At 43.8% G+C, this 26,306-nt stretch overlaps 1 protein-coding gene and 2 long non-coding RNA genes across 3 annotated transcripts in view; 1 reads left to right on the forward strand and 2 right to left on the reverse strand.

Moving 5' to 3' along the window:
- LOC309366097 overlaps positions 1 to 26,306 on the forward strand; it is a 419,038-nt gene that overhangs the window by 14,141 nt on the left and 378,591 nt on the right. The window lies entirely within an intron of this gene.
- LOC309365822 (uncharacterized protein) overlaps positions 7,064 to 26,306 on the reverse strand; it is a 137,949-nt gene continuing 118,706 nt past the window's right edge. Inside the window, exon 10 of the mRNA XM_081904328.1 lies at positions 7,064 to 7,338. Within this exon, the coding sequence (XP_081760454.1) occupies positions 7,265 to 7,338 (74 nt within the window). The 3' untranslated portion in view covers positions 7,064 to 7,264. The remainder of the gene's footprint in view (positions 7,339 to 26,306) is intronic.
- The window catches only part of LOC309365943, a 62,336-nt gene continuing 43,988 nt past the window's right edge, over positions 7,959 to 26,306 (reverse strand). The window contains exon 5 of the long non-coding RNA XR_014166312.1: positions 7,959 to 7,984. This is a non-coding gene — a long non-coding RNA (uncharacterized lncRNA). The remainder of the gene's footprint in view (positions 7,985 to 26,306) is intronic.

Consider the following 26,306-nt stretch of genomic DNA (forward strand, 5'->3'; position numbering starts at 1 on the left):
GGGAAGCAGGCAGAGGGCCTTTTAGGTAGTGGTGACTAAGGAACTAAGGGCAACGGCACCAGCGTGGTATTGGTCTAAGACCTGAGAGACATGGGATCATGGGAGAAAATGATGTACATCGCCTTGAGTTCTTTGGGGAACGTTGGGAGAGAAATGTCTAAACAAACAAATTGAAAGTGGCATGGATCTGTGTTCCTATGTGTTGAACTTTAGATATCCTTTTCTGCTTGAATTTTATTTTAATTGGCATCTGCAATTACACTTGGCTATGTTATGAATTAATGTGTGTAAATTAAAGTTGAAAAGAAAGACCCAGATCAATGATTGAATCTGGGATCTTGATCACTAGGCAGCAATAGTCCTTCCCGACTCTTCAGTCCCACCTCCCCCTGGCACCTCCCTGAGTTCCTTCTTTCATTCTCTTTTATATATATATCTTTATGCGCCCCCTCGCGCAGCTTGTCCGGAGATTTGGGCTGGGTTGCCATCAGTATGCCGATGACACCCAACTCTATCTGTTGATGGACAGCCATCCTGACTCGGCCCCAGATACACTGACCAGATGTTTGGAAGCTGTGGCTGGATGGTTACGTGGGAGCCGGTTGAAGTTAAATCCCTCGAAGACAGAGGTCCTCTGGCTGGGACGGAGCGATATGGGATTGAGGGGGCAACTCCCATCTCTTGTGGGGGTGCAATTAGTGCCAGCACCGTCCGTTAAGAGTTTGGGTGTAATCTTCGATACCTTCCTCTCTATGGAGGCGCAGATTGCAGCTATAACAAAGGTGGCATTTTTTCATCTCTGCCAAGCTAAGCAGTTGGCTCCTTACCTCTCTCGCCCTGACCTAGCCACTGTGATCCACGCGACGGTCACCTCCAGACTGGATTATTGTAACTCGCTCTACGTGGGGCTGCCCTTGAGACTGACCCAGAAACTCCAGCGGGTGCAGAATGCCGCGGCGAGACTCCTTATGGGGTCTTCGCTGCGAGATCATATTCATCCAGTACTATACCAGCTGCACTGGCTCCCGGTGGAGTACAGGATCAGGTTTAAGGTGCTGGCTTTAACCTTTAAAGCCCTATACGGCCTGGGACCCTCGTACCTACAGGACCGCCTCTCATGGTATGTCCCACAGAGAAATTTACGGTCTGCAAATAAAAACATCCTAAAGATCCCAGGCCACAGAGAGGTTAGGCTGGCCTCAACTAGAGCCAGGGCTTTCTCGGCCGCGGCTCCAATCTGGTGGAACGCTCTGTCACAAGAGACTAGGGCCCTGCGGGACCTGACATCTTTCCGCAGGGCCTGCAAGACAGAGCTGTTCCACCAGGCCTTTGGTCAGGGTGCAGCCTGACCCCCTCCTCTGGCAACCTGCACAGAATTTTGCTTGATGGTTGCCATTAATTTGATTTTAATTTGATTTCAATTAATTTTATAATGAATGCTTTTAGAATGTTGAACTATTTTGATTGTTGTTAGCCGCCCTGAGCCCAGCTTCGGCTGGGGAGGGCGGGATATAAATAATTTTTTTTATTATTATTATGAATATATATATATATATATATATATATATATATATATATATATATATATATATATATTTGCTTTCGTAGATTTTCACGGGTACAGGAATGCAGGTTTTGGTGTCCTCGGGTGTCTTCCCGTGTAAAAGTTGGGGTGTCTAGGCACCCCAACTAGACACCCCAACTTTTACACGGGAAGACACCCGAGGACACCAAAACCTGCATATATATATATATATATATATATATATATATATATATATATATATATATATATATATTCTCTTTATTAGTTTCCATTAACCAAACAAACACAAACAACAGCTAAACAAAGACACACACAACAACAACAACAACAACAAAAGACATCATACAAATAGTTGACTTCCCTCCCCCTCTGCTTTGGATTATATAACAAAAGATTTTTTTCCGCAGTTTCAATTTACGACATCTACGCGTCGAAGGGTTATATTAAACCTACTGTGAATTTTAAATTTCTTACATCTGCTTCAATATATGTTATAAATTTGTTCCATTCCTTAATAAACTTTGTCTCTTTCTGGTCTCTAATTTTTTGTGTCATTTTTGCCAATTCTATGTATCCGAATAATTTACTTTGCCACTCTTTAACTGTTGGGCTATTTGTTGTCTTCCAATTTTGTGCTATCAGTATTCTAGGAGCTGCTGTTGCATATTGAAATAATATCTGATCCTCTTTCTTAATTTCTCCTCCAATCATCCCCAAAAGAAAAGCTTCTGGTTTTTTAACGAAGGTGTATTTAAATATTTTTTTTAGTTCATTATAGATAAGTTCCCAAAACTTTTTAATTTTTTCACAAGTCCACCACATATGGTAGAAATTGCCTTCCTTAATTTTGCATTTCCAGCATGCATGATCTCCAGTCTTATAGATTTTTTTCCTAATTTTACAGGTGTGATGTACCAACAGTCATATTCCAAATTATATCTCAAATCTATCGCCCATTTTATCATAACTTCTTTTATCTCCTCGTCTTTAGTATCCCATTCTAACAACTGATTATACACTTTAGATAAGAGTTTGGATTTCCCTTCTAATATTTCTACTTGAAATCTAGATTTTTTTTTCATTCATCCCTATCTTTTTATCTTCATTCCACAGAGCATTAATTTGATGAAATTGTAGCCAGCCTGTTAGTTTATTTCCTAAGTCTTCATATGTTTTGATTTTCCATCCTTTTTCTGTTCTAACCAGTAGATCTTCATATGTCCATCTTTCACCTTCGAAATTTATTTTTTTTAATTGTTAAAATATCGATTGGTGATAACCACCTTCAAGGAATCTCCTTCAAGGAATCTTTTGTTTCTCTCCCATACCTCAAGCAGTGGTCCTCTGATAATGTGGTTGGAGAATCCTCTATATACTCTTTCCTTATTGTGCCACAAGTATGCATGCCATCCGAATCTGATGTTAAAGCCCTCTAAATCCAATAAATCTGTGTTCTTTATAACAATCCACTCCTTAATCCAACAAAGGCACGAGGCTTCATAGTATAATTTCAGGTTTGGCATCACAAATCCTCCTCTATCTCTTCGCTCCGTGAGTAATTTAAATTTAATTCTTGGTCGTTTCCCCTGCCAAATAAATTTTGATAATTTTTTTTGCCAATCCTTAAATATTGTGGTTCCCCTAATCACCGGAATATTTTGAAATAAAAACAACAATTTTGGAAGTATGTTCATCTTAATTGCTGCCATTCTTCCTGACCATGATAATTTTATCCTGTTCCAGGTATCCAAGTCGTTTTTGATTTCTTTCCAGGTGTTTGTGCAATTATCCTCCATTAAATTTATATTTTTCGTAGTTAACCATATTCCCAAGTATTTTACCTTTTTTTACAACTTTAATTCTGCACTGTGATTCTAAATAGTTTTTTAAATCTTCCCCCATGTTCTTGGTCATCATTTTGGTTTTTATTCTGTTTAGCTTAAAGCCCGATACCTTTCCAAATTCTTCTAATAGTTCTATTACCCTACCAACACTTTTTTGTGGTTCTTCTACTGATAATATCAAATCATCGGCATACGCTTTCAGTTTATATTCTTTTGTCCCAATTTTAATTCCACATATCTCTGGTGTTAATCTTATCTTATTGGCAATTATTTCTAAGACCAATATGAACAAAATAGGTGACAGAGGGCAGCCTTGTCTCGTACCCTTCGAGATCTCAAATGATTCAGTTAAATCATTATTAATAATCAATTTAGCTCTTTGGCTCGAGTAGATCACTTTTATTCCCTCCAAAAATGTGCCCTCTATCCCTACTGTTTCCATACATTTTAATAAAAATTGCCAGGATACATTGTCAAAAGCTTTTCCGGCGTCAACAAAAATTAGTACCGCGGGGATTTCATTCTTGCATTCCAGATATTCAGTAATATTTATTATATGCCTTATGTTATCTTTTAATTTGCTTGTGGGGTAGAAATCCAACTTGCTCCATATGGATAAAATTTGTTAAGCATTTCTTGAGACGGTTCGCCATTACTTCTGCAAAGATTTTATAATTATTATTTAATAATTATATTGGTCTATAGTTTTTCATATTCAGTCTATCTGTATCTGGCTTAGATATCAATGTCATGTATGCTTCTTTCCAGGAGTCTGGTATCTTTCCTCCTCTTAAAATATTATTTGTTACTTCACACAACACCGGAGCTAAAAATTCCTCTAGGACTTTATAATACTTAGCGGATAATCCGTCAGGCCCTGGGGCTTTCCCCAATTTCATCTTCTTTATCGCCTCTTGGATATCATCTATTTTTATGAGTTTATTTAATTGGGTTTTCTCCTCTTCTGTTAAACATTTCATTCTGTTTTCTTCTAAGTATTTTCCTATTTCTATTATATCTTCTTCTTCTCTTTTATATATTTCTTCATAAAATTTAAGAAAACTTTTCTTTATTTCCTTGGGGTCTTCCAATAATTGCTCTTCTATTTTTATTTTGTTAATCACGTTTTGTTTTTTGTTTTTTTGTAATTGCCAATAATTTTCCCGTTTTATTTGCTGATTCAAATTTTTTTTTGCTTCAATGACTTGATTCTCCATTCTACTTCTAGGTTTATTAGGATTGAATATTGTGTTTGTAACATTTTATATGTTTGTTTAATCTGTTCCTCACTTAGGTTTATTATTAATTTTTTTTCACATTCTCTTAATTGGGTAAGTATTCCTTCTTTTTTTTGTTCTCTTAACTTTTTCCTATAGCTGTTCTGATTGATTAGGAAGCCTCTTAATACTGCCTTGCTGGCATCCCAAACTATGTCAATATTTGTTTCTTTGATTATGTTTAAGTACTTCCCAACTCTTCAGTCCCACCTTCTCCCTGGCACCTTCCTGAGTTCCTTCTTTCATTCTCAAAATTCCAGAAAACACCTACTCAGAGTACACCCATAGAAATCAATAAACCTGATGTGCATTCAGCAGCATTAAATACCACTCTCAGCGATCTATGGGAACCCACAAGGCAGTGGATCCTGAATAACCACCTCCAGATAGGTCATGGCTCCAGTCTGGGTTGAGTTCAGCCTATCCCACCAGTGTTCACATAACCAACTGGGCAGCAAAGCTCAAGTTCTGCCAGGGTGCATGAAAAGCATTGGCTGCACTTATCTCCTCCTGGGACCCGGGGATGAGAACTTCAGTCAAGAGGGCTCTTGGGCAGATATGATGCACTTCCACTGGAGGTGGGTCATATTTAGTCATAAATGCTTTTTTAAAAAAATGAAAAAAATACAATTTTATTTATTTTTTTATTTTAAAAGATATTTATTAAGATTTTATAAACAGGAAATTACAGAATAAAAAAGAGAAAAAATAAAAATAGAAAAAATACAAAAATACAAATGAAAAATACAAAATACATAAAAAATAAATGATAAGTAGAAAAACACAATTAAAAACAAATCAATCTTTTCATATCTCAAGGTTCATTTACTTATTTTCCTGACCTCCTCACGCCTCCCTTTTTTGTATTCCAGTTTACATGATAATTCAGCAAATCCTTACCCTCATTGTTTTTATCTTAATTTTATATCATAACATGTTGAACTTCATATTTCATCTAATTATCAATCCATTTTTACAAATTCTTTTAACTTTGTTTCTAAGGCCATCTCATTTCAATCCTTCATCATTTTAACATTCATAAATTTTACAGTGTTTCTGCAGATAGTCTTTAAATTTCTTTCAATCTTCTTCCACCAACTCTTCTCCCTGGTCTCGGATTCTGCCAGTCATTTCCGCCAATTCCATATAGTCTATCACTTTCATCTGCCATTCTTCCAAGGTGGGTAAATCTTGTGTCTTCCAATACTTTGCGATGAGTATTCTTGCTGCTGTTGTAGCATACATAAAGAAAGTTCTATCCTTCTTTGGCACCAATTGGCCGACCATGCCCAGGAGAAAGGCGTCTGGTTTCTTCAGAAAGGTATATTTAAATACCTTTTTCATTTCATTATATATCATTTCCCAGAAAGCCTTAATCTTTGGGCACGTCCACCAAAGGTGAAAGAATGTACCTTCATTTTCTTTACACTTCCAACACTTATTATCGGGCAAATGGTATATTTTTGCAAGCTTGACTGGTGTCATGTACCACCTGTATATCATTTTCATAATATTCTCTCTTTTAAGGCATTACATGCCGTGAATTTCATACCTGTTGTCCACAACTGTTCCCAGTCAGCAAACATTATATTATGTCCAACATCTTGTGCCCATTTAATCATAGCAGATTTGACCGTTTCATCCTGAGTATTCCATTTCAACAGCAAGTTATACATTCTTGATAATATCTTAGTTTTGGGATCTAACAGTTCTGTTTCCAATTTTGATTTTTCCACTTGGAAACCAATTTTTTTTGTCCAAGTTATAGGCCTCCCTTATTTGATAATAATGAAGACAATCTCGCACTTTATCTTTTAGTTTCTCAAAACTCTGCAGTTTCAGTTTGTCACCCTCCTGTTCCAAAATCTCCCAATATTTTGGCCATTTGGCCTCCATATCAAGCTTTTTCTGAGCCTTCGCTTCCATCGGTGATAACCACCTTGGGGTTTTATTTTTTTTTTAAAATAGTTTTTATTAATTTTCACACAAAAAAACAAAAAACAAACACAACTCAATAGACAAACACATACAAATAAAACATGACTTCCCCATACCTCCCCTTCACTGCATCCTTGTTTTGCAATTTTTTAGCAACCCTTCAGTCATTTTTCATATTTAATTTTCTTTAAAATTTCATAACTTAAACATTAACAGCTGTAATTCTCTGTTTCAAGTAAGTCTTTATATCTTATCCAGACATTAAACAGTGCCCTTCTGACAATATGGTTTTTAAATGCTTTATGAGCTTTAACCTTGTCATACCACAGATATGAATGTCACCCAAAAACGTTATTAAAACCTTCTAGGTCCAAAATGTCTGTGTTCTCAAGAAGCAAGAAGTCTGTGTTCTCAAGAAGAAGAAAAATACAATTTTAGATTTGCAGGTAAATATGTGTTTAATTAGATGATCATCAGAATAAACTGATCTTTGTTTCATTGTTTGCTTCACAAATGGATTGATCAGGACCATTTCCACAAGCAAAGATCCAGATGAATCAGCATTGTAATCAGGCTTTCATACCTATGGATGTGGGCTGCTCACTGATGTCACTCAAGGGCACAGCATTGTGCATTGAAGCCACAGTAAGCCGGAAGAGTTAGGCCAGATGGGCAGCGTTTGGTGATTCCCTTCTGGCAGAACCCTCCATTTCATCACTCACCGATGAATATCCTGAATAAAAGAAAGAAGGAAATCTGTAATCGATTGCACTTTCAGGAGCCTGAGTCAGATTGCTCACCTTCAGGAGATGAGAGAGGTTCATAGAATTGTAGTGTTGGAAGGACTCAATGGAACATTTAAGCCCACCCTGCAATTCAGGAATCTGTAGCAGAAGGGAAGAGGACATGCAGGCCCAGCCGCAGAAGAGCTCTCAGTGGAATTTGCAAGATCAATGCCGACATCTCCTGGCCCATCCTGGACGTCAGGATGGGCCACTGGCAGCCACTGACTTTGAGGACTCCATCACAGGCTAGCATAGATCTATTAAATTATTTCTCATCTCCAGCCTCCGATTGCAGTTGCTTTTCAATTCATTTCTCCAGTATTTCTAAGAGGCAGAATGAACGATCACTATTGTGTGCATCTGTAGAAGTGTGCATGCACACGAAAGCTCATACCAAGAACAAACTTACCGTAGTTGGTCTCTAAGGTGCTACTGGAAGGAATTTATTTATTTTGTTTTGACTATGGCAGACCAACCCAGCTACCTACCGGTAACTATCACCATTGCTGGCATTCAAGAACTCCTTCCCTGGTTCAGGTCTTTAGGGACCATGAGGTTTCTATCTCCGGTTCTACTGGATATTGTGATGTATTTTTTTACTTTAGGTGAGGTCTGGAAAGTGCAGAATAAAATGGGACTCTTTGTAGCCGAATCACATATGTGTTCTTGCTGCAGCAGCAGACTGCTGGCTCATCCTTATTTACTGAGGGTTGTCTTAACATTTTGGAAAGTTAGATCACAGCCGCCAGTTTTTACTGCCCATGGGAAGTGCAGCTTGCACAGTTTGGACCCATACGAACATCTGTGGTATTAAAATTCCCTGTGCACAGAGGAAAACCTTGAGGCTCTAATGCTTAAAAGAAGTTGCAGAACCTAGAAGTGCTGCATCAAAACTGAATCCAAATTTTTACTTCTAAAAATAGAATTAATTTGCGCTGAGCGTATTATCAGCTACTCTGATCCATATACTGATCAGTGATTATTTTCTTTAGCACAAGCAAAGCCCTACTTTCTCCCTTGAAGTTGTAGAGTGTAGATCAGGAAAACAGGATGAAAAATTAGCAAACATTTGAACAAGTGAGTCCACAAAGTCATGGGTATCACTTACTTATACAGCAGCGTGCATTAGGACCACAGGAGACATTTATAATCTCTTCAAAGGTACAGTTCGCAGTCCTTGGGCCTTGGCAAAATCCTCCAAGGAGTAAACACAGTGCAGGTTCATCTGTACAAATGAGAGGGAAGTAGATTTTCATCATTTGAGAGAACTCCTTGTGCAATACAGAAACGTTAATTTGACGGGCTATTTTTTTTTTTTTTTAGCATTGGAAGTATGAGAGCCTGAGGTCCTGGGCTAGAAAATGGGAGATCAGCCTTCAAATCCAGACTCATCATGAGACTCCCTGGGTGGCCTTGGGCCAGTCACTCACTCTTAGCTTAATCTGCCTTGCAGGGTTGTTGTGAGGATTAAATTAAGAAGAACCATAGAAGCCACTTTGAGCTCCATTGAGAAGAACCTGTGATATAAATACAATGAAAAAATATCCAAAGCCCTTCTGTAACAGCAAGTCAGTATTCTTATGTCCCATAATGCTGATGGGGAGATTGAGGCTGAGAGTGAAAGTGTGGTTATCCATAGGCCAGCTGATGAGCTCATGGTGGATTCTCACAGACTTGGACTGTCAGGCATGGGAAATCCTGATTTGACTGATGCCCCGGTCAACATTATTTTTGTACTTCAGGTGAGTTCTGGTGAGTGCAGAATGAAGTGGGAATCTTACTGCCAAATCATACTTTTGTTCCTTCAGCAGCAGCAGACTGCTGGCTCATCCTCACCTACTCAGCACTTTCTTAACATTTTGGAGAGTTAGATCAGAGCCGCCAGTTTTTACTGCCCATGGGAAGTGCAGCTTGCACAGTTTGCACCCATACGAACATCTGTGGCATCAAAATTCCCTGTGCACAGATGAAAACCTTGAGGCTCTAATGCTTAAAAGAAGATGCAGAACCTAGAAGGGCTGCATCAAAACTGAATGCATCTTTTTTACTTCTAAAAATAGAATTACTATGCCCTGAGCATATTATCAGCTGCTCTGATCCATACACTGATCAGTGATTATTTCCTTTAGCACAAGCAAAGCCCTGTTTCTCCAGTGAAAATATACAGTGTAGATCAGGAAAACAGGATTAAAAATTAGCAAACATTTGCACCACTGAGACCACCAAGTCATGGGTACTGTGATGGGACGATGAGCTGCTTGTGCGTAAAATGCAAGTCCCTCAGAGTTTGATCAGGTTTTCAAACCTCTGCCTGTGACGGAGCCCCTCCAGCATGGCTGCGTCAATCACTAGTAGAATCCGAAAGTGGCTGCTTTCGGAAACGTTTCCAACATAAAAGCTCCTTAACGGAAACACGTCGTCTGGCCTCTCGGCGTGACAGTTTCCGTCGAGGTGTGGGTGTCCCTATAGGAGGTCCTGAGACCTCCCCACTGGTTTCGCTTGAAGCGTCTCTGAGCCATCCCTCCGACTCACTTTCCCTTGGAGTTCTTGCTCGCCCTCTACTGGTTCCCTCTTCCGCTGCTACTGCTCTCTCAACCTCAGGGAGCCTTTGCACCTGCGGCGCTTTAGATGTCAGTTCCCTGACATCCACCTCCCCTCCAGGGCCCCCTTCACCCCCTCCCGTCTCCTCTCCTACTGGCGGTGAGGAGGTAAAACCCCTGAAAGAACCTCCCTCATCTTCCGACGTCGCGAACACTTCCTTCCACTTGTTGCTGTTCCTACTCTCTAGGTACTCTTCGTCATCAGAGTCCACTCCATCTTCCAACTCCGACTCCGCGAACCCTTCCATTTCCTCTTCCTCATCGGTGGTGCCGAAATACTCCCTCCTAAACCTTGCTATAGGCTGAGGTTTCCTCGGGAACCTTTGGTGGAACGTTTCTGTTAAAACCTCGTCATTGACTTCCTCTGCACTTACCCAGGTGTTTTCTGACTCCGGTTCCCCTTCCCACGCCACCAAATACTCCACCTGATTACCCTTCCACCTGGAATCGAGGATTTCCGCTACATGGTTGCGGTGTTCCCTCTCTTCCAAGGCTGGTCCCCTGACGTGCTCCCCTTCACGTCCCCCCCTGTATGGTGACAGTAACGACCTGTGGAACACTGGGTGCAATTTCATGTGGTTGGGTAATCGGAGTTTGAAAGCTACCGGGTTGACCTGCTGAATCACCTCAAAGGGTCCCAATCTTCTGGGCCTCAGTTTCTTACAACCCCCTTTGAACGGCAACCCTTGGGTTGACAACCACACTTGATCCCCCACCCTTATGGTTTCACCTTCCCTTCTGTTCTTGTCTGCCTGCTTCTTATATTGTGCCTTGGCCCTTTCTAAGTTGAGCTGGAGCTGCTGATGGATGGCTTCCATCTCTTCTACAAAATGTTCAGCCGCTGGAACGCTCCATCTCTCCCCTCCTTCCCCTGGAAATGCCCTGGGGTGACACCCGTAATTAGCCAAAAAGGGACTCATCCCTGTGGACACATTCTCCGCATTATTGTAGGCAAATTCTGCCAACGCCAACTTTTCGACCCAATCGTTCTCTCTGTCATTGACATAACACCTAAGATATTGTTGAAGAATGCCATTTGCCCTTTCCGCCTGCCCGTTGGTTTCAGGGTGCCGGGCAGTTGAAAAATTAACTTCCACGTGTAGCAAGCTCATGAGCTTCCTCCAGAACCTGGAAGTAAATTGTTTGCCTCGATCTGAGATCACCCTCGAGGGAGCCCCGTGCAACCTAAAGATATGTTCCACAAACAACTTCGCCGTTTCTTCCGCTGTGACTGCATGTGAGCATGCTACAAAATGGCACATCTTAGTTAACAGGTCTACTACTACCATGATGGCTGTTTTCCCCTTGGACCTTGGCAGATCCGTCATAAAATCTATTGATATCGCTTCCCAAGGCCGTTCTGGTGTGGGTAAAGGTTCTAATAACCCTGCCGGCGCCCTTCTTTCCCCTTTGGCTCGCTGACATTGGTCACACCCTCTTACATACTCCCTTACATCTTCCCTCACCTTAGGCCACCAAAATTCCCTGGTAACCAACCACATGGTTTTGTGTTGCCCAAAATGTCCCGCCGTGGGGCTATCATGCAACTGCTTGAGTACTCTCCCCCTCAATTCACCTTCGGGTATATACAGTGCCCCTTTGTAATACAATGCCCCATTTCTTTCCTCAAAACCTCCGGGGCTCTCGCCCTCCCCCCTGAGACCTCTGAGCTTATCCTGGGCATATTCATCATTTTCCGTTTCCTCCACCAGTTCCCGTTGCCCCACCAGCGCCGCCCCACACACCCAGCGGTCCTCCGGGATGACATGTCTCTCTTCGATCACCTCCTCCCCTTCCCAATATTCTGGTTTGCGTGAGAGCGCATCTGCCCTGACGTTTTCTGGGCCTGGCACATAACAAATCTCAAAGTTAAATTTGGAGAATTCCTGTGCCCATCTCACTTGTCGTTGGTTGAGCACTCGAGCTGTTCTCCAATACTCTAAATTTTTGTGGTCGGTGCACACTTGCACCTTGTGTTGTGCCCCAATTAATAAATGTCTCCACCTCCGGAATGCTTCGTGAATGGCAAGTCGTTCCCTGTCATACACCGTGTAATTCCTCTCGGACTTATTCAGTTTCCGCGAGAAGAATGCACACGGTCTCCACTCCGACGCACTCCTCCCCGGTTGAAGAAGGACCGCCCCTATAGCCCGGTCGGATGCATCTGTTTCCACTCTCATGGGTTTTTGTAAATCCACATGCAGAAGTTGTTCTTCCGAGGCGAAAGCCCTTTTCAGTTCTTCAAAGGCTCGATCCGCCTCCACCGTCCAAACAAATTTCTTCTTGCTGCTGAGGCAGTCGGTGATGGGCGCCGTCAAGTGGGCAAAGTTCTTGATGAACTTCCGATAAAAGTTCCCAAACCCCAAGAATCTTTGCACGTCCTTCTTGGTCTTCGGTGTCTTCCATTCCAGTACCGCTTGAACCTTGCCTGGATCCATGGCCAATCCCTTGTCTGACAAGCAGTACCCCAGGAATTCCACCTCCTTGGTATGAAACTGGCACTTCTCCAGTTTCACCCACAGCTGGTTGGCTTGCAGCCTGCCCAACACTTCTCGAACGTCCCTCACATGCTGTTCCTCATCTTCCGAATACACCAACACGTCGTCTAAAAAGGCCACACAGTTCTTGTAGAGCAAAGGTCCCAGAACGTGGTTTATAAAAGCTTGAAAACAGGCGGAGCCCCCTTGTAGACCGAAGGGCATAACGAGGTATTCAAAGGCTCCCAAAGGGGTAAACATGGTGGTCTTCCATTCATCTCCCTTCCTTATGCGTATCAGATTGTACGCCCCCCGCAGGTCCAGTTTTGTAAAAATCTTTCCCTTCCTTACTCTGGTCAAAATGTCGTCAATTCGGGGCATAGGGAAAGCCAGGGGCTCCGACACTGCATTGAGGGCCCTGAAGTCACACACCAGTCTCGGTTTGTCTGTGTTCTTTTTGTCCACAAAAAACACTGGGCTGCCCCCCACCGCTCGGGACTCTCTGATGAAACCTCGCTTCAAGTTTTTGTCAATGAACTCCCTCAGCTCCTGCATCTCCCTGTCTGACATGGCGTACAGCTTGCCTACTGGGAGTTGGGCCCCTGGGAGTAGGTTGATTTGACAGTCAAAGGGTCTATGCGGTGGCAGTTTGTCTGCTTCCCTTTCGCTGAATACGTTGCTCAGATCTGCGTATTGCGGGGGCACCTTCCCTTTGCCCATCACTTCCATCCCCGCTAGGGTGACTCTGTCTCCTCCCGAGACCTTCCCCTCCTTGCAGTGTTCTAGGCAATGCGCTGACCCAAAGGAGACCACCCTCTGATGCCAGCCCACTAGCGGATCGTGTAGCGCCAGCCAGCTCATCCCCAAAATGATGGGCGCTCCTCCCAGGATGGCCACATTAAACGCTATCTGTTCGGTGTGCCTTGCCACTCTCATTATCATCGGGACAGTCTGTTGGCTAACTTCTCCCCCCAACAGCTCTCTGCCGTCAATCGTAGTCACCTGCAAGGGGTTACTTAAAGGGATGGTCTGTATCTGGTGCTCAGCTGCAAACTCCTTACTCATGAAATTACAGGAGCTGCCTGAATCCAAAAGCGCCTTGACCTTTAGTGGGTGTCCGTTTGGCAGTTCTAGTAACACCTCTATCACTAAAGCAGGTCTGGGAGGTTCTGGCATGGGCACTTTCATTGCTCTTTGGCCTGGCTGCTGTGCCCCGACGGTGGCAGCCAGGCGTTGGCTTTTACTTGCTCCTTGCTTTCCTCTTCCTTTCCCCCAACAGCTCCTGCCATCCCTTGCCATTCCTTTCTTTGTGGGCAGACTCTGGCAAAGTGCCCTGGCTGTTGGCAGAGATAACATCTCTTGGCGCTCTTTCCCTCCTTCTTCCGCCCTTCACTGGGATTTGAAACTGCGCGCGCCCGCGCTGTTCCAACTTCCATCGGCTCTGCCGGCGGGAAAGATGGCTCTGGAATGTCTGGAATGCGGAACTCCCTCCAACGGTCTCCTTTCCCTTCCCGCCTTTCCAAAGCCCTCGCCTCCTGGCGCGCTCCTATGGCCAGCGCAGATTTGGTTAATTGGTCCATAGACTCCGCCCTGGGCCCCCGGGAAAGCTCATCTTTGACGGTTGAAGAAAGCCCCTCTTCGAAAAGCATTTGGATGGGCTCCGCCGATAGGTCCCACCCCAATTTATGAATCAGCATAGTAAATTCAGTCCAGTACTCACGGACAGATCTGCTTCCTTGCTGGCAAGCCATTAACTGCCTTCGCACCACCCCCTGCTCAATATCGCTGGAAAACATCAGGTCCATGGCACGAAAAAACTTCCTCGTGTCCTTTAAGATCTCATTATTCGCTGCCATCAGGGGTCTAACCCAATCTTTCGCCCCGGATTCGAGATGGCCAATCACATACGCCACTCGCGATTCCTCGTCGGGGAAGTCATCAAACTGCAAGTTTAGAGCGTATTGCATCTCTGTTCTAAAGGCATGATAGTTCCTGGGATCCCCCCCGAATTTCTGCACCAATCCTGGTACCTTTCTGGCGAGCGGGGTGGTTTTCTCCTTTCCCTTTTCTGCATCCTGAGCCCTCCTCTCCTCAAGCCTCGCCGTTTGCAGCGCCAACTGGATCTCCAACGCTCTGTACCTTTCTTCCAGGCTTGGACCCCCTCCAGCTGCTCCTGCACCCCCGGTTCCGGCTGGGTTGCTCATGATGCTTCTCTCTGCACAAGCTGGCTTTCGGTGTCTTTCGGATTGCTGTGATGGGACGATGAGCTGCTTGTGCGTAAAATGCAAGTCCCTCAGAGTTTGATCAGGTTTTCAAACCTCTGCCTGTGACGGAGCCCCTCCAGCATGGCTGCGTCAATCACTAGTAGAATCCGAAAGTGGCTGCTTTCGGAAACGTTTCCAACATAAAAGCTCCTTAACGGAAACACGTCGTCTGGCCTCTCGGCGTGACAGTTTCCGTCGAGGTGTGGGTGTCCCTATAGGAGGTCCTGAGACCTCCCCACTGGTTTCGCTTGAAGCGTCTCTGAGCCATCCCTCCGACTCACTTTCCCTTGGAGTTCTTGCTCGCCCTCTACTGGTTCCCTCTTCCGCTGCTACTGCTCTCTCAACCTCAGGGAGCCTTTGCACCTGCGGCGCTTTAGATGTCAGTTCCCTGACAGGTACCACTTACTTCTACAGCAGCGTGCATTAGGACCACAGGAGACGTTTGTAATCTCTCTGGCAAAATCCTCTCGAGAGTCTACAGAATGGAGTTTCATCTGTGCAAAAGAGAGGGAATTTAATTGTCATTATTTGTAAGGACTTCTTGTGCAAAACATAAACATTCATTTGACTGATGTTTTGTTTTGAGCATTGGAAGAGCACTTCCAAGTATGAGAGCCTGAGGTCCTGGACCAGGAAATGGGAGACCAGCCTTCAAATCCAGCCTCATCATGAGGCTCACAGAGTGGCCTTGGGCCTCTCAGCGTCGTCGTGAGGATTAAATTAGGAAGAACCACAGAAGGCACCTTGAGCTCCATGGATAAAAGGGTGGGATATAAATGCAATGAGTAAATAAATATTCAAAGCCTTCTGTACCAGCAAGTCAGTATTATTATGTCCCATAATTCCGATGGGGAGATCGAGGCTGAGAGTGAAAGCCTGGTTTACCCGAGGCCAGCTGGTGAGCTCATGGTGGAGTTTTACAGATTTGGATTGTCAGGCATGGGAAGTCCTGATTTGACTGACATCATCAATTTCACATAGAATGGTTGATTTGCGGGTGTGTGTGTGTGTCCTGTTTATATATGGGGATGCGGATCGTGCTGCAGTGTAAACCGCTGAGCCTCTTGGGCTTGCTGATCATGGTTTGAATCCCCACGATGGGGTGAGCTCCCTTTGCTCGGTCCCAGCTTCTGCCAACCTAGCAGTTCAAAAGCATGTCAAAGTGCAAGTTGATAAATAGGTACTGCTGCAGCGGGAAGGTAAGCAACGTTTCTGTGCACTACTCTGTTTTGCCAGAAGCGGCTTAGTTATGCTGACCACATGACCTGGAAAGACTGTCTGCAGACATACGGGGGCTCCCTCAGTCAGTAAAGTGAGAGGAGCGCAGCAACCCCAGAGTTGTTCTCGACTGGACTTAAATGTCAGGGGTCCTTTACCTTTACATTTTTATATATATTTATTTACTGCATATTTATCTGTTTTGCGAAAACAAAACAAGTCAATGGATATCACTTACCCCTGCAGCAGGTTCCGTTGCTGCCACAGGAAACCCCTGTAATTTCTCCATTGGCACAGTTTGTAGTTGCTGGGAATTGGCAAGTACCTCCAAATAGTAAACAGAAAACTTGGCCTGTTAAAAAGAGAAGACAAGTAAAAAAAAAATTTATGGGGCAAAGGGGTCAAAGGGTTTGCCAACTACTTTTTTTCCTAACCAGAACCCGGCGTATTTAATGGGATGACCAACTTTTACAGGCTTCTGCTGCCTCTCAACCTGCTAACTACTGTTTCATTGGCCAACATTAGCAAGGGTCAGATTGGTCCTCCTTCTCTGCAAACACTCCAGCTGATTCCTGAACCTTGTAAGGGTTCTGGCACTTAGCTGCACCCAACCACTTGGGTGGCACATAAATCATAACATTATGATGATGATTATTGCTCCTGGGATCTTTTCAGAACAGCTGCCAAACCTAAATTTTACAGGTTGCTAATGGAAGGGGAGAAAAATGAGCAAACAAAGCACCCACAGACCCACATAACTGGCGACTGAGTAAGCCTTCATTCCATTCTACTGAAGGTTCCCCTTTGCTTTCAACATCTGTGTTCAACAGGGCATATTAACTCTGCATTTCAACATTCCTTTCAACATCAAAATTACAGCTGTTCTAAGCTTCAGAAATACCTTGCCATTTGTTCCCTCACTGAGAATGATATTTTCTGTAATCTCCCCAGTAGTGTTGCCATTGTGTCTTCCTCAGCTCACACCCAACTGTGCTGCCTATAGAATTTCTCGGTTACCAGCCAGGTTTGAAGGGACTAGGGCCCACCCATTTGCCCAGGGGGCACAATCTCTTCATTGGCTGTACTAATGGGATCCTGAGGTGGCAACTGTGGGCATTCTTTAACAAAGAAACTTGCTGGGTTAGGTCTACAGTGGAATCCTTCATCAGATTATTACTCTTCCTATATCCAGGCCCTCTGGAATTACAAAGGACTTGGGGATCATGGACACTAACTTTTCCAAATTCACAGCAATATAAATGACCACCATGGAACCTGCCTTGTGGCTCAGTCAGCATCCTGAACATTTCTGCTTTTCCAAAAGTCATGTATTCAAATTCAACTTCATTATTAAATAGGTTTTTAAATACTTTCCTCCCCACCCCTTTTTAAGCAGCTGGATAGGATAGGAAGCTGCCAAGTCGGACTGTTGTTCCATCAAACTCATAGCTGTCTACACTGACAGGCAGCAGTTCTTTAGCGTTGCTGACCAGGAAAATACCTGGGACTCAACCTGAGACCTTCTGCGTTTGCAGCAGATGCTCCCCCACCTGAGCTTCAGCTGCTCTCTTACCTTCAACAACGTGGAAGAGGATGAAAACCAGAGCAAAGCTCAGGTAAAGGAACCTCATGGCTGCAGTTTCTTCTGAGATCTCTACCAAAGGGAAGGCACTCTAAGGCAGAAGGAAGAGGAGTTTGGATGGAACAAGGAGGTTCTCTCTACTTATAGTGTTGCTGTAATAATAATAATAATAATAATAATAATAATAATAATAATAATAATAATTTATTTATTATTTATACTCCGCCCATCTGGCTGGGCTTCCGCAGCCACTCTGGGTGGCTTCCAAGAAATATTAAAATATTGCAATGCATCAAACATTAAAAGCTTCCCTAAAAGCTGTGCCAAAAAGCTGCTGAAAAACACATTTGTGTGCCTGAGTGCGAGATGCTGCAAACTGGTATTTCCTGTACCTGTCAGCACCTGAACCCTCCAGGCCCCTTTTCTCTTAACCCATCATATGCAATTTATTCATCTTGCAGACCAGCCCACCCAAGATTTACCTGCAGAACAACCTTTCTCCTGCTTTTATCTTTCCATATCAATGAACAGATTTCCCATCATCTCACTAAAGCTGCTCCCAACTTCACGGCGCCTGAACAGAAAGGAAATGGAATTTTGGGTAACAGCTTGGCCCTAGTGCACGTTGATGCAACCTCTTTGGGTTGGACTGTTCATAGAATCATAGAATCATAGAGTTGGAAGAGACCACAAGGGCCATCGAGTCCAACCCCCTGCCATGCAGGAAACACCATCAGAGCACTCCTGACATATAGTTGTCAAGCCTCTGCTTAAAGACCTCCAAAGAAGGAGACTCCACCACACTCCTTGGCAGCAAATTCCACTGTCGAACAGCTCTTACTGTCAGGAAGTTCTTCCTAATGTTTAGGTGGAATCTTCTTTCTTGTAGTTTGGATCCATTGCTCCGTGTCCGCTTCTCTGGAGCAGCAGAAAACAACCTTTCTCCCTCCTCTATGTGACATCCTTTTATATATTTGAACATGGCTATCATACCACCCCTTAACCTCCTCTTCTCCAGGCTAAACATGCCCAGCTCCCTTAGCCGTCACTCATAAGGCATCATTTCCAGGCCTTTGACCATTTTGGTTGCCCTCCTCTGGACACGTTCTAGTTTGTCAGTGTCCTTCTTGAACTGTGGTGCCCAGAACTGGACACAGTACTCCAGGTGAGGTCTGACCAGAGCAGAATACAGTGGCACTATTACTTCCCTTGATGCTATACTCCTATTGATGCAGCCCAGAATTGCATTGGCTTTTTTAGCTGCCGCGTCACACTGTTGGCTCATGTCAAGTTTGTGGTCAACCAAGACTCCTAGATCCTTTTCACATGTACTGCTCTCAAGCCAGGTGTCACTCATCTTGTATTTGTGCCTCTCATTTTTTTTGCCCAAGTGCAATACTTTACATTTCTCCAGAGCCAGTGTGGTGTAGTGGTTAAGATAGGTAGTCTCGTAATCTGAGGAACCGGGTTCGCGCCTCCGCTCCTCCACATGCAGCTGCTGGGTGACCTTGGGCTGGTCACACTTCTTTGAAGTCTCTCAGCCCCACTCACCTCACAGAATGTTTGTTGTGGGGGAGGAAGGGAAAGGAGAATGTTAGCCGCTTTGAGACCCCTGAAGGGGAGTGAAGGGCGGGATATCAAATCCAAAGTCTTCTTCTTCTTCTTCTGTTAAAATTCATCTTGTTTGTTTTTGCCCAGTTCTCTAATCTGTCAAGGTCGTTTTGAAGTGTGATCCTGTCCTCTGGGGTGTTAGCCACCCCTCCCAATTTGGTGTCATTTGCAAATTTGATCAGGATGCCCTTGAGTCCATCATCCAAGTCGTTGATGAAGATGTCGAATAACACCGGGCCCAAGACAGAACCCTGTGGCACCCCACTAGTCACCCTTCTCCAGGATGAAGAGGAACCATTGATGAGCACCCTTTGGGTTCGGTCAGTCAGCCAGTTACAAATCCACTGAGTGGTAGCATAGTCAAGACCGCATTTTACCAGCTTCTTTACAAGAATATCATGGGGCACCTTGTCAAATGCCTTGCTGAAATCAAGGTAGGCTACATCCACTGCATTCCCTTCATCTACCAGGGTTGTAATTCTGTCAAAAAACGAGATCAGGTTAGTCTGACATGACTTATTTTTCAGAAATCCATGCTGACTATTGGTGATTTCAGCATTCCTTTCTAGGTGCTCACAGACTGTGTGCTTAATGATCTGCTCCAGAATCTTCCCTGGTATTGAAGTCAGACTGACTGGGCGGTAATTATTTGGGTCCTCTCTTTTCCCCTTTTTGAAAATAGGGACAACATTTGCCCTCCTCCAGTCTGCCGGGACTTCGCCTGTTCTCCAGGAATTCTCAAAGATGACTGCCAGTGGTTCTGAGATCGCATCTGCCAGTTCTTTTAATACTCAGTTCATCTGGCCCTGGAGACTTGAATACATCTAAACTAGCCAAGTATTCTTGTACTATCTCCTTAGTTATTCTGGGCTGTGTTTCTTCTGCTGAATCACTTGCTCCAAATTCTTCAGGTCGGGCATTGTTTTCTTTATCGGAGAAGACTGAGGCAAAGAAGGCATTGAGGAGTTTGATATCTGAGGAAAACAAAGAAAGCAATACAATAATTTGGAACTGTGCGTGAAAAAATAGTAGAAATAATAATACAATGAGTCTAATCGGAAGCCATTAATAAGCCTCCCTGCTTATTTAACTTATATGCAGAATTCATCATGCGAAAGGCTGGGCTAGATGAATCCCAAACTGGAATTAAATTTGCCGGAAGAAATATTAACAACCTCAGATATGCAGATGACGCAACCTTGATGGCAGAAAGTGAGGAGGAATTAAAGAACCTTTTAACGAGGGTGAAAGAGGAGAGCGCAAAATATGGTCTGAAGCTCAACATCAAAAAAACGAAGATCATGTTGGAATATATATCGATCCTCCCTGATCGATAGGGCCGCGATCTCAGACAGCTTTACGATCCCAATCAATCACTTACAGCGGTCCGGCACACTTCTTCAAAGCTGCGCCACTGTTGCTCCCTTCAGGTCACGGCTTAGCAGAGTTGAACAGCGGTGTAAAGCAGTCCTTTTCTCCATGCAAGCATACACAGACAGGTTCGTCTATTTACAGCTCTTTATTAAAACATTACAGCATCAAAGTCCGGGGCTTCTTTCAGCCATGTCTCTCTCACAGATACACAGAGAGAAGTGAAAGTACAGGGAAAAACTCCTCCTCCTTAGCTTCTAAAAGCTTCTGTCTCCTCCTTAGCTTCTAACAGCTGACGTCGGAATGTGACGCACACTCAGAACAACTTAACCAGTTAAGTTCTGAACACTCACAGATCATGGCCACTGGTCCCATCACCTCCTGGCAAATAGAAGGGGAAGAAATGGAGATAGTGAGAGATTTTACTTTCTTGGGCTCCATTATCACTGCAGATGGTGACAGCAGTCACAAAATTAAAAGACACCTGCTCCTTGGGAGAAAGGCGATGACAAACTTAGACAGTATCTTAAAAAGCAGAGATATCACCTTGCCAACAAAGGTCCGTATGGTTAAAGCCATGGTTTTCCCAGTAGTAATGTATGGAAGTGAGAGTTGGACCACAAAGAAGGCTGATCGCCGAATAATTGATGCTTTTGAATTCTGGTGCTGGAGGAGACTCTTGAGAGTCCCATGGACTGCAAGATCAAACCTCTCCATTCTGAACGAAATTAGCCCTGAGTGCTCACTGGAAGGACAGATCATGAAGCTGAGGCTCCAATACTTTGACCACCTAATGAGAAGAGAAGACTTCCTGGAAAAGACCCTGATGTTGGGAAAGATTGAGGGCGCAAGGAGAAGGGGACGACAGAGGACGAGATGGTTGGACAGTGTTCTCGAAGCTACAAACATGAGTCTGACCAAACTGCGGGAGACAGTGGAAGACAGAAGTGCCTGGCGTGCCCTGGTCCATGGGGTCACGAAGAGTCAGACACGACTAAACGACTAAACAACAACAATGAACTGATGTAGTAACTACTGTGGTAGTTTTTTTACTTTGTTATTGTTGAATTCTAAATAAAGTATTATTATTCTAAATAAAGTATTATTATTCTAAATAAAGTATTATTTTTTTAAAAGGAACCTGCTGTAGGAGTAAGTGGTTTCATTGAGTTGGTCTGACTCATGTGTGAATGTTTGTTTATTTTTAATCCTGATTGCCTGATCTACTCTCTGAATTTTCACTGAAGGAAGCAGAAGCAGGGCTTTGCTAGTGCTAAAGGATATACTGTGTGGCCAGACGGAGACTCTACAACCCCCGGTGACCCCCTGGAGGAATAATGAATCATGACAAGCTGTTATGGCATTAAAATTGGCCACAACTTTATTAAACTGTCGGATGTAGGGAGACCTTGGCTCAGGCATTGGGTGTTTATCCTTCCCACTCTGGAGTCCTTGGTGAGGTGGTTTGATGAAAGCTTCTTGAAAGTCGAAGTACACTATGTCAGCTGGGTCTGCATCTACACTAACCTGTTTAGCGTTATTCCCCCCTATTAGAATGATATCAGATATGTTCTAATAGGCAGTAATGGCACCCACCTGAGAGGTGCCAGAACTGAGCTCCGGTGAAGTGAAATAAAGCCCTGGGAGGGAGGTACCATTTTCTGGTTCGCCTTAGGCACCAAAATGTCTTGCAGACAGCAATCTGGATACGAGAAACCTTCTAGACAGTGCATGAGTTATGGTTCTGGTCAGGTACTTGACTGAGGAGGAATGGTGGAGACCACATCCAACCTTCTCCTGAACCTTCCCGAGAAGAGGAGGACATCATAGATTTACAGCATTGGTTTTGCAGAGGGTCCCAGCTCAGAGATAGAAGAGGGGCAAAGCTGGGAAATAATGAGAGAAGCAGAGCAGGAACAGCTGGCTGACCTGTTATCACTGGAAAGAATTCCAGATCCCATTCTCTCAGAACATGGCGAGCAATGAAAGTAGGAGAGCAGAGAATCCAGAGGCAATTGTCCCCAAGCAGACACCGTGAGGGAACTGAGGCTGTTGACGACTGAGAAGGGAAGGGGGGAGGAGATTACTTGGAGCAATGCCATTATCAAGGAGATGGCATTTCTATATCTATATTGAATAAAAGACCTTGGTAGGAGTTTCTTGTCTTTCCATTACTGGCAGCCTGCCGTGAGGGAGAGGGATCAGATTCCCTGAAGCCTGACGGTTCTTCACTTCTGTTCTCTGGATAGCTACAATGCCAGTATAGGGTTTTTCTAATGTTCATACATCATAGGGTTGCCATATGTTCTCTTGGGCGGGGGGCAACATGACCACCCCCTGGGGGAGAATTTATATTTTAAAGGAAATGTCCAGGTGTTTTTGTTCATTGGCTTTTGGGGGGTTTATTTTGGCTTGGGCTAGGCTTTGGGTGGCTTGGACTTGAGCAGCTTGGGCTCTGCAAGCCATGGCTGCTGCCAGCCCAAGTTGGGGGAAAGAGGCATGTGGGTAACCCTAATCCATGAAATACCCTGGATAGCTGAAAAACCAATGACAAACCCTTTTCTGCGTATCAGAGTTTTTCAGTCGAATGGCCCAAATGATATCCAAATGTCAATCTTGCTTGAGTGAAAATAAATAGCCATGTTTCATTTTGCAAACCTCTGGAATCATCAGTGTACAGTGGTACCTCTGGTTACGAACATAATTCGTTCCGGAGGTCCATTCTTAACCTGAAACCGTTCTTAAGCTGAGGTACCACGTTAGCTAATGGGGCCTTCTGCTGTTGCCACCAGCGCATGATTTCTGTTCTCATCCTGGGGCAAAATTCTTAACCCAAGGCACTACTTCCAGGTTAGCGGAGTCTGTAACCTGAAGTGTTTGTAATCCGAGGTGTTTGTAACCCGAGGTACCACTGTATAGTTCTGAGACACAATTGTTCTTATGCATCTTCTTTTAGGATGTACTCCAGACCACCTAGGAAGCCCATGATGGAGATGAGAAGTAAACTCTTGTGACGTAGGTAAGCTGCCACACGACACAATTCCTTGGGAAATCCTGCAAAAACCTCATTGCAAGGAATGGAAGGTCTTGGTTATTTTGCTGAGATTTGCTCAGAAAATGGTCAGGACTTCCTTTTCTCTCTGCAATTGCCTGTCATGGTATCCGGTTCCTGCTGCCTAAGATGGACAACTCACTTTGGAATCATAGAATTATAGACATGGAAGGGACCCCAATGGTCATCTAGTCCAACCCCCTGCAAAGCAGGAATCACAACTAAAGAATCCCGGAAGAATAAGAAATCAAGAAAACATTTTATATATATATAAAAGAATGGAAATGGTTTACTGAATGTTTACAGATAAATTATAAACAGATAAAAGCATTGGCAGGATTACTGTAAAAGCCTGCAGTTTTATAAGAGTATAAGGAGTGCTTTTTTTCTATAAAAAAATGTTTAGGGGTACTTTCATTTTCCTACTCATATTGAAATACTGCCCCTCAATGAGGCCAAACGTAGATTCACAAAATGTTTAGGTGTATGCATACGCCTGTGTACCGCCAGAAAAAAAGCACTGGGTATATATTTAAAGAAGATGAAATAAATGAACAAATTTAGTTAATTTGGATATGCAGAAGATATTTAAAATAATTTAAGGAACCGCAGAAAGATTGGCCTACAGGTAAATCCCGGAATTAGCCAATCATGTGGGACCCATGGTGTAAATAATGTATATAAAGCAGACATTCTGGGGGAACTTCCATTCCTCCTCACCAATATGAGCTGAATAAAGAGCATGAAATCCACTCTTGACTCCGAGTATATTTCATTAACCTCTTTTATGAAGAAAGGGTTAGACTGCGAGGATGTTCTTGGCTTAGGAGGAAAGGATGACCAGAATAAGGACTTGATCGAGCAGCCTTTGACAGCTTGGTGTCCCCCAGATGTTTTGTAAAGCAATGATTGTGGAGCATTAGGGATTTCCTTCCATTCAGAGCCTTGGAACTGAGGGTCAGATTTGGCAAGATTTCAGTGATGGTGAAATCTTCTTATGGATGATGGAATAAAATCACTATTTAGTTTTTCTTAAAAAAACTGCATAATGGAGAAGGTGTACATAAAACCTTGTGCATCACCAAAACAAGCATATTAAGCAAAATGCATCTAAAAATGTGCAGATCAGGAGAAAAGCACACTGAAAAGTTTCTTTCTTGGTAGGTATTGTGATTGCAGTCGAACTGAACAGTCCAAGCACAAGAGTTTGCGTCAAACTGCATTACAGCAAAGCTCTTAACTCACATTCCACTTTCCATTTACGTAGGTGCTGTGAAGATGTAATCATGAGATTACAGGAAATCTGTTAATTGTTATGGAAATAAAACAGCATGGCCTGGAGCGCAGGACAGATTGTGAACATATGAGAAAGGTGGTTCTGCGGGTAAATAAATATAAAGATAAATAAATGCTCTAGGATGAGTTAAGAGACAAGGCCTGGAGGGTTCAGATGCTGACAGTTGCTGGAAATACCTGTTTGCAGCTTTCCCCAAAGGTATGTTTCAACATCTCTTTGGCACGGCAGCACTATAAGTAGAGAGAACCTCCTTCTTCCATCCAAACTCCGCTTCCTTCTGCCTTAGAGTGCCTTCCCTTTGGCAGAGATCCCAGAGGAAACTGCAGCCATGAGATTCCTCTACCTGAGGAACTAACCACTTCATCAGCCTGGGTCTCATTCTTGAAAATGTTGTTCCAATGCTCAAAACAAAATGTTATCAGACCAATTAATGTCCTTTTTTTTCTTTTTTCTTTTTTGCACAAGAAGTCTTTTCAAATAATGACAATTTGAAGAAATGGGACAATATTGCCAGGTGCCACTAACTGTGAAATGTCCCTATGGATATATTCCAGCCAACTGTGGCTTGAATGGAAACTGCTGCAACAGTCAGTGAAGTCCAATGAGTTGGTCGTGCTAACGAGGGGGGATATTTAATCCTGCTTTTTCATCCTGATTTCCTGATCTACGTTCTAGATCTTCACCGGAGGAAGCAGTAGCAAGGGTTTGCTGTGCTAAAGGAAGCAGTGACCAATCAAAATAGCTGATATTCTCAGGGCATACTAACCCTATTCTTAGTAGTACAAAGTATGATTCAGTTCTCAAGCTGCACTTCTAGGTTCTGCATCTTGGGACCAAACTGAGCCTTCGGGTGTGTATTTTTCTCTAGGAGGCTTAGTTTTGTCAGAACAGAGTACAGTGGTACCTCGGGTTACAAACGCTTCAGGTTACGTGTTTTCAGGTTGGGGACCATGAGAAACCCAGAAGTACTGGAAAGGGTTATTTCCAGGTGTTGCTGCTCATGCAGAAGCACTAAATCATGCTTTGCACATGTGCAGAACCACCAAATTGCATCACGTGCATGTGCAGATGTGGCGCTGCAGGTTATGAACGCTGCGGGTTGTGGACGTGCCTCTGTCATGGATTACGTCCGCAACCTGAGGTTTCACTGTACATACTTCCAGGAGTGTGTCAGGAGCCAGGCCATGTGACTGGTAGGGTTTTGCAGGACTGGGGCTTTCCTAAGTTTGTTCTGGAGAGGCAAGGCGTGGCCGCACAGGTGAGGCCGATTGGTAACTCAAAGCACCTGGTGGCAAGAGCTGGGAAGGCATATAAGGTCAGCATTTCCCTTTAGCTCTTTGCCACAGCAATACGCTTCTTGCCTTTGACTTCTTGACTCCTTGCTTCCTGATCCTTGGCTTTTTGACTCTTTGCTTCCTGATCCTCGGACCCTCAGCTTCGTGAC

Source organism: Podarcis melisellensis, assembly GCF_964234715.1.
Source record: "Podarcis melisellensis genome assembly, chromosome: 3".
Taxonomy (NCBI): domain Eukaryota; kingdom Metazoa; phylum Chordata; class Lepidosauria; order Squamata; family Lacertidae; genus Podarcis; species Podarcis melisellensis.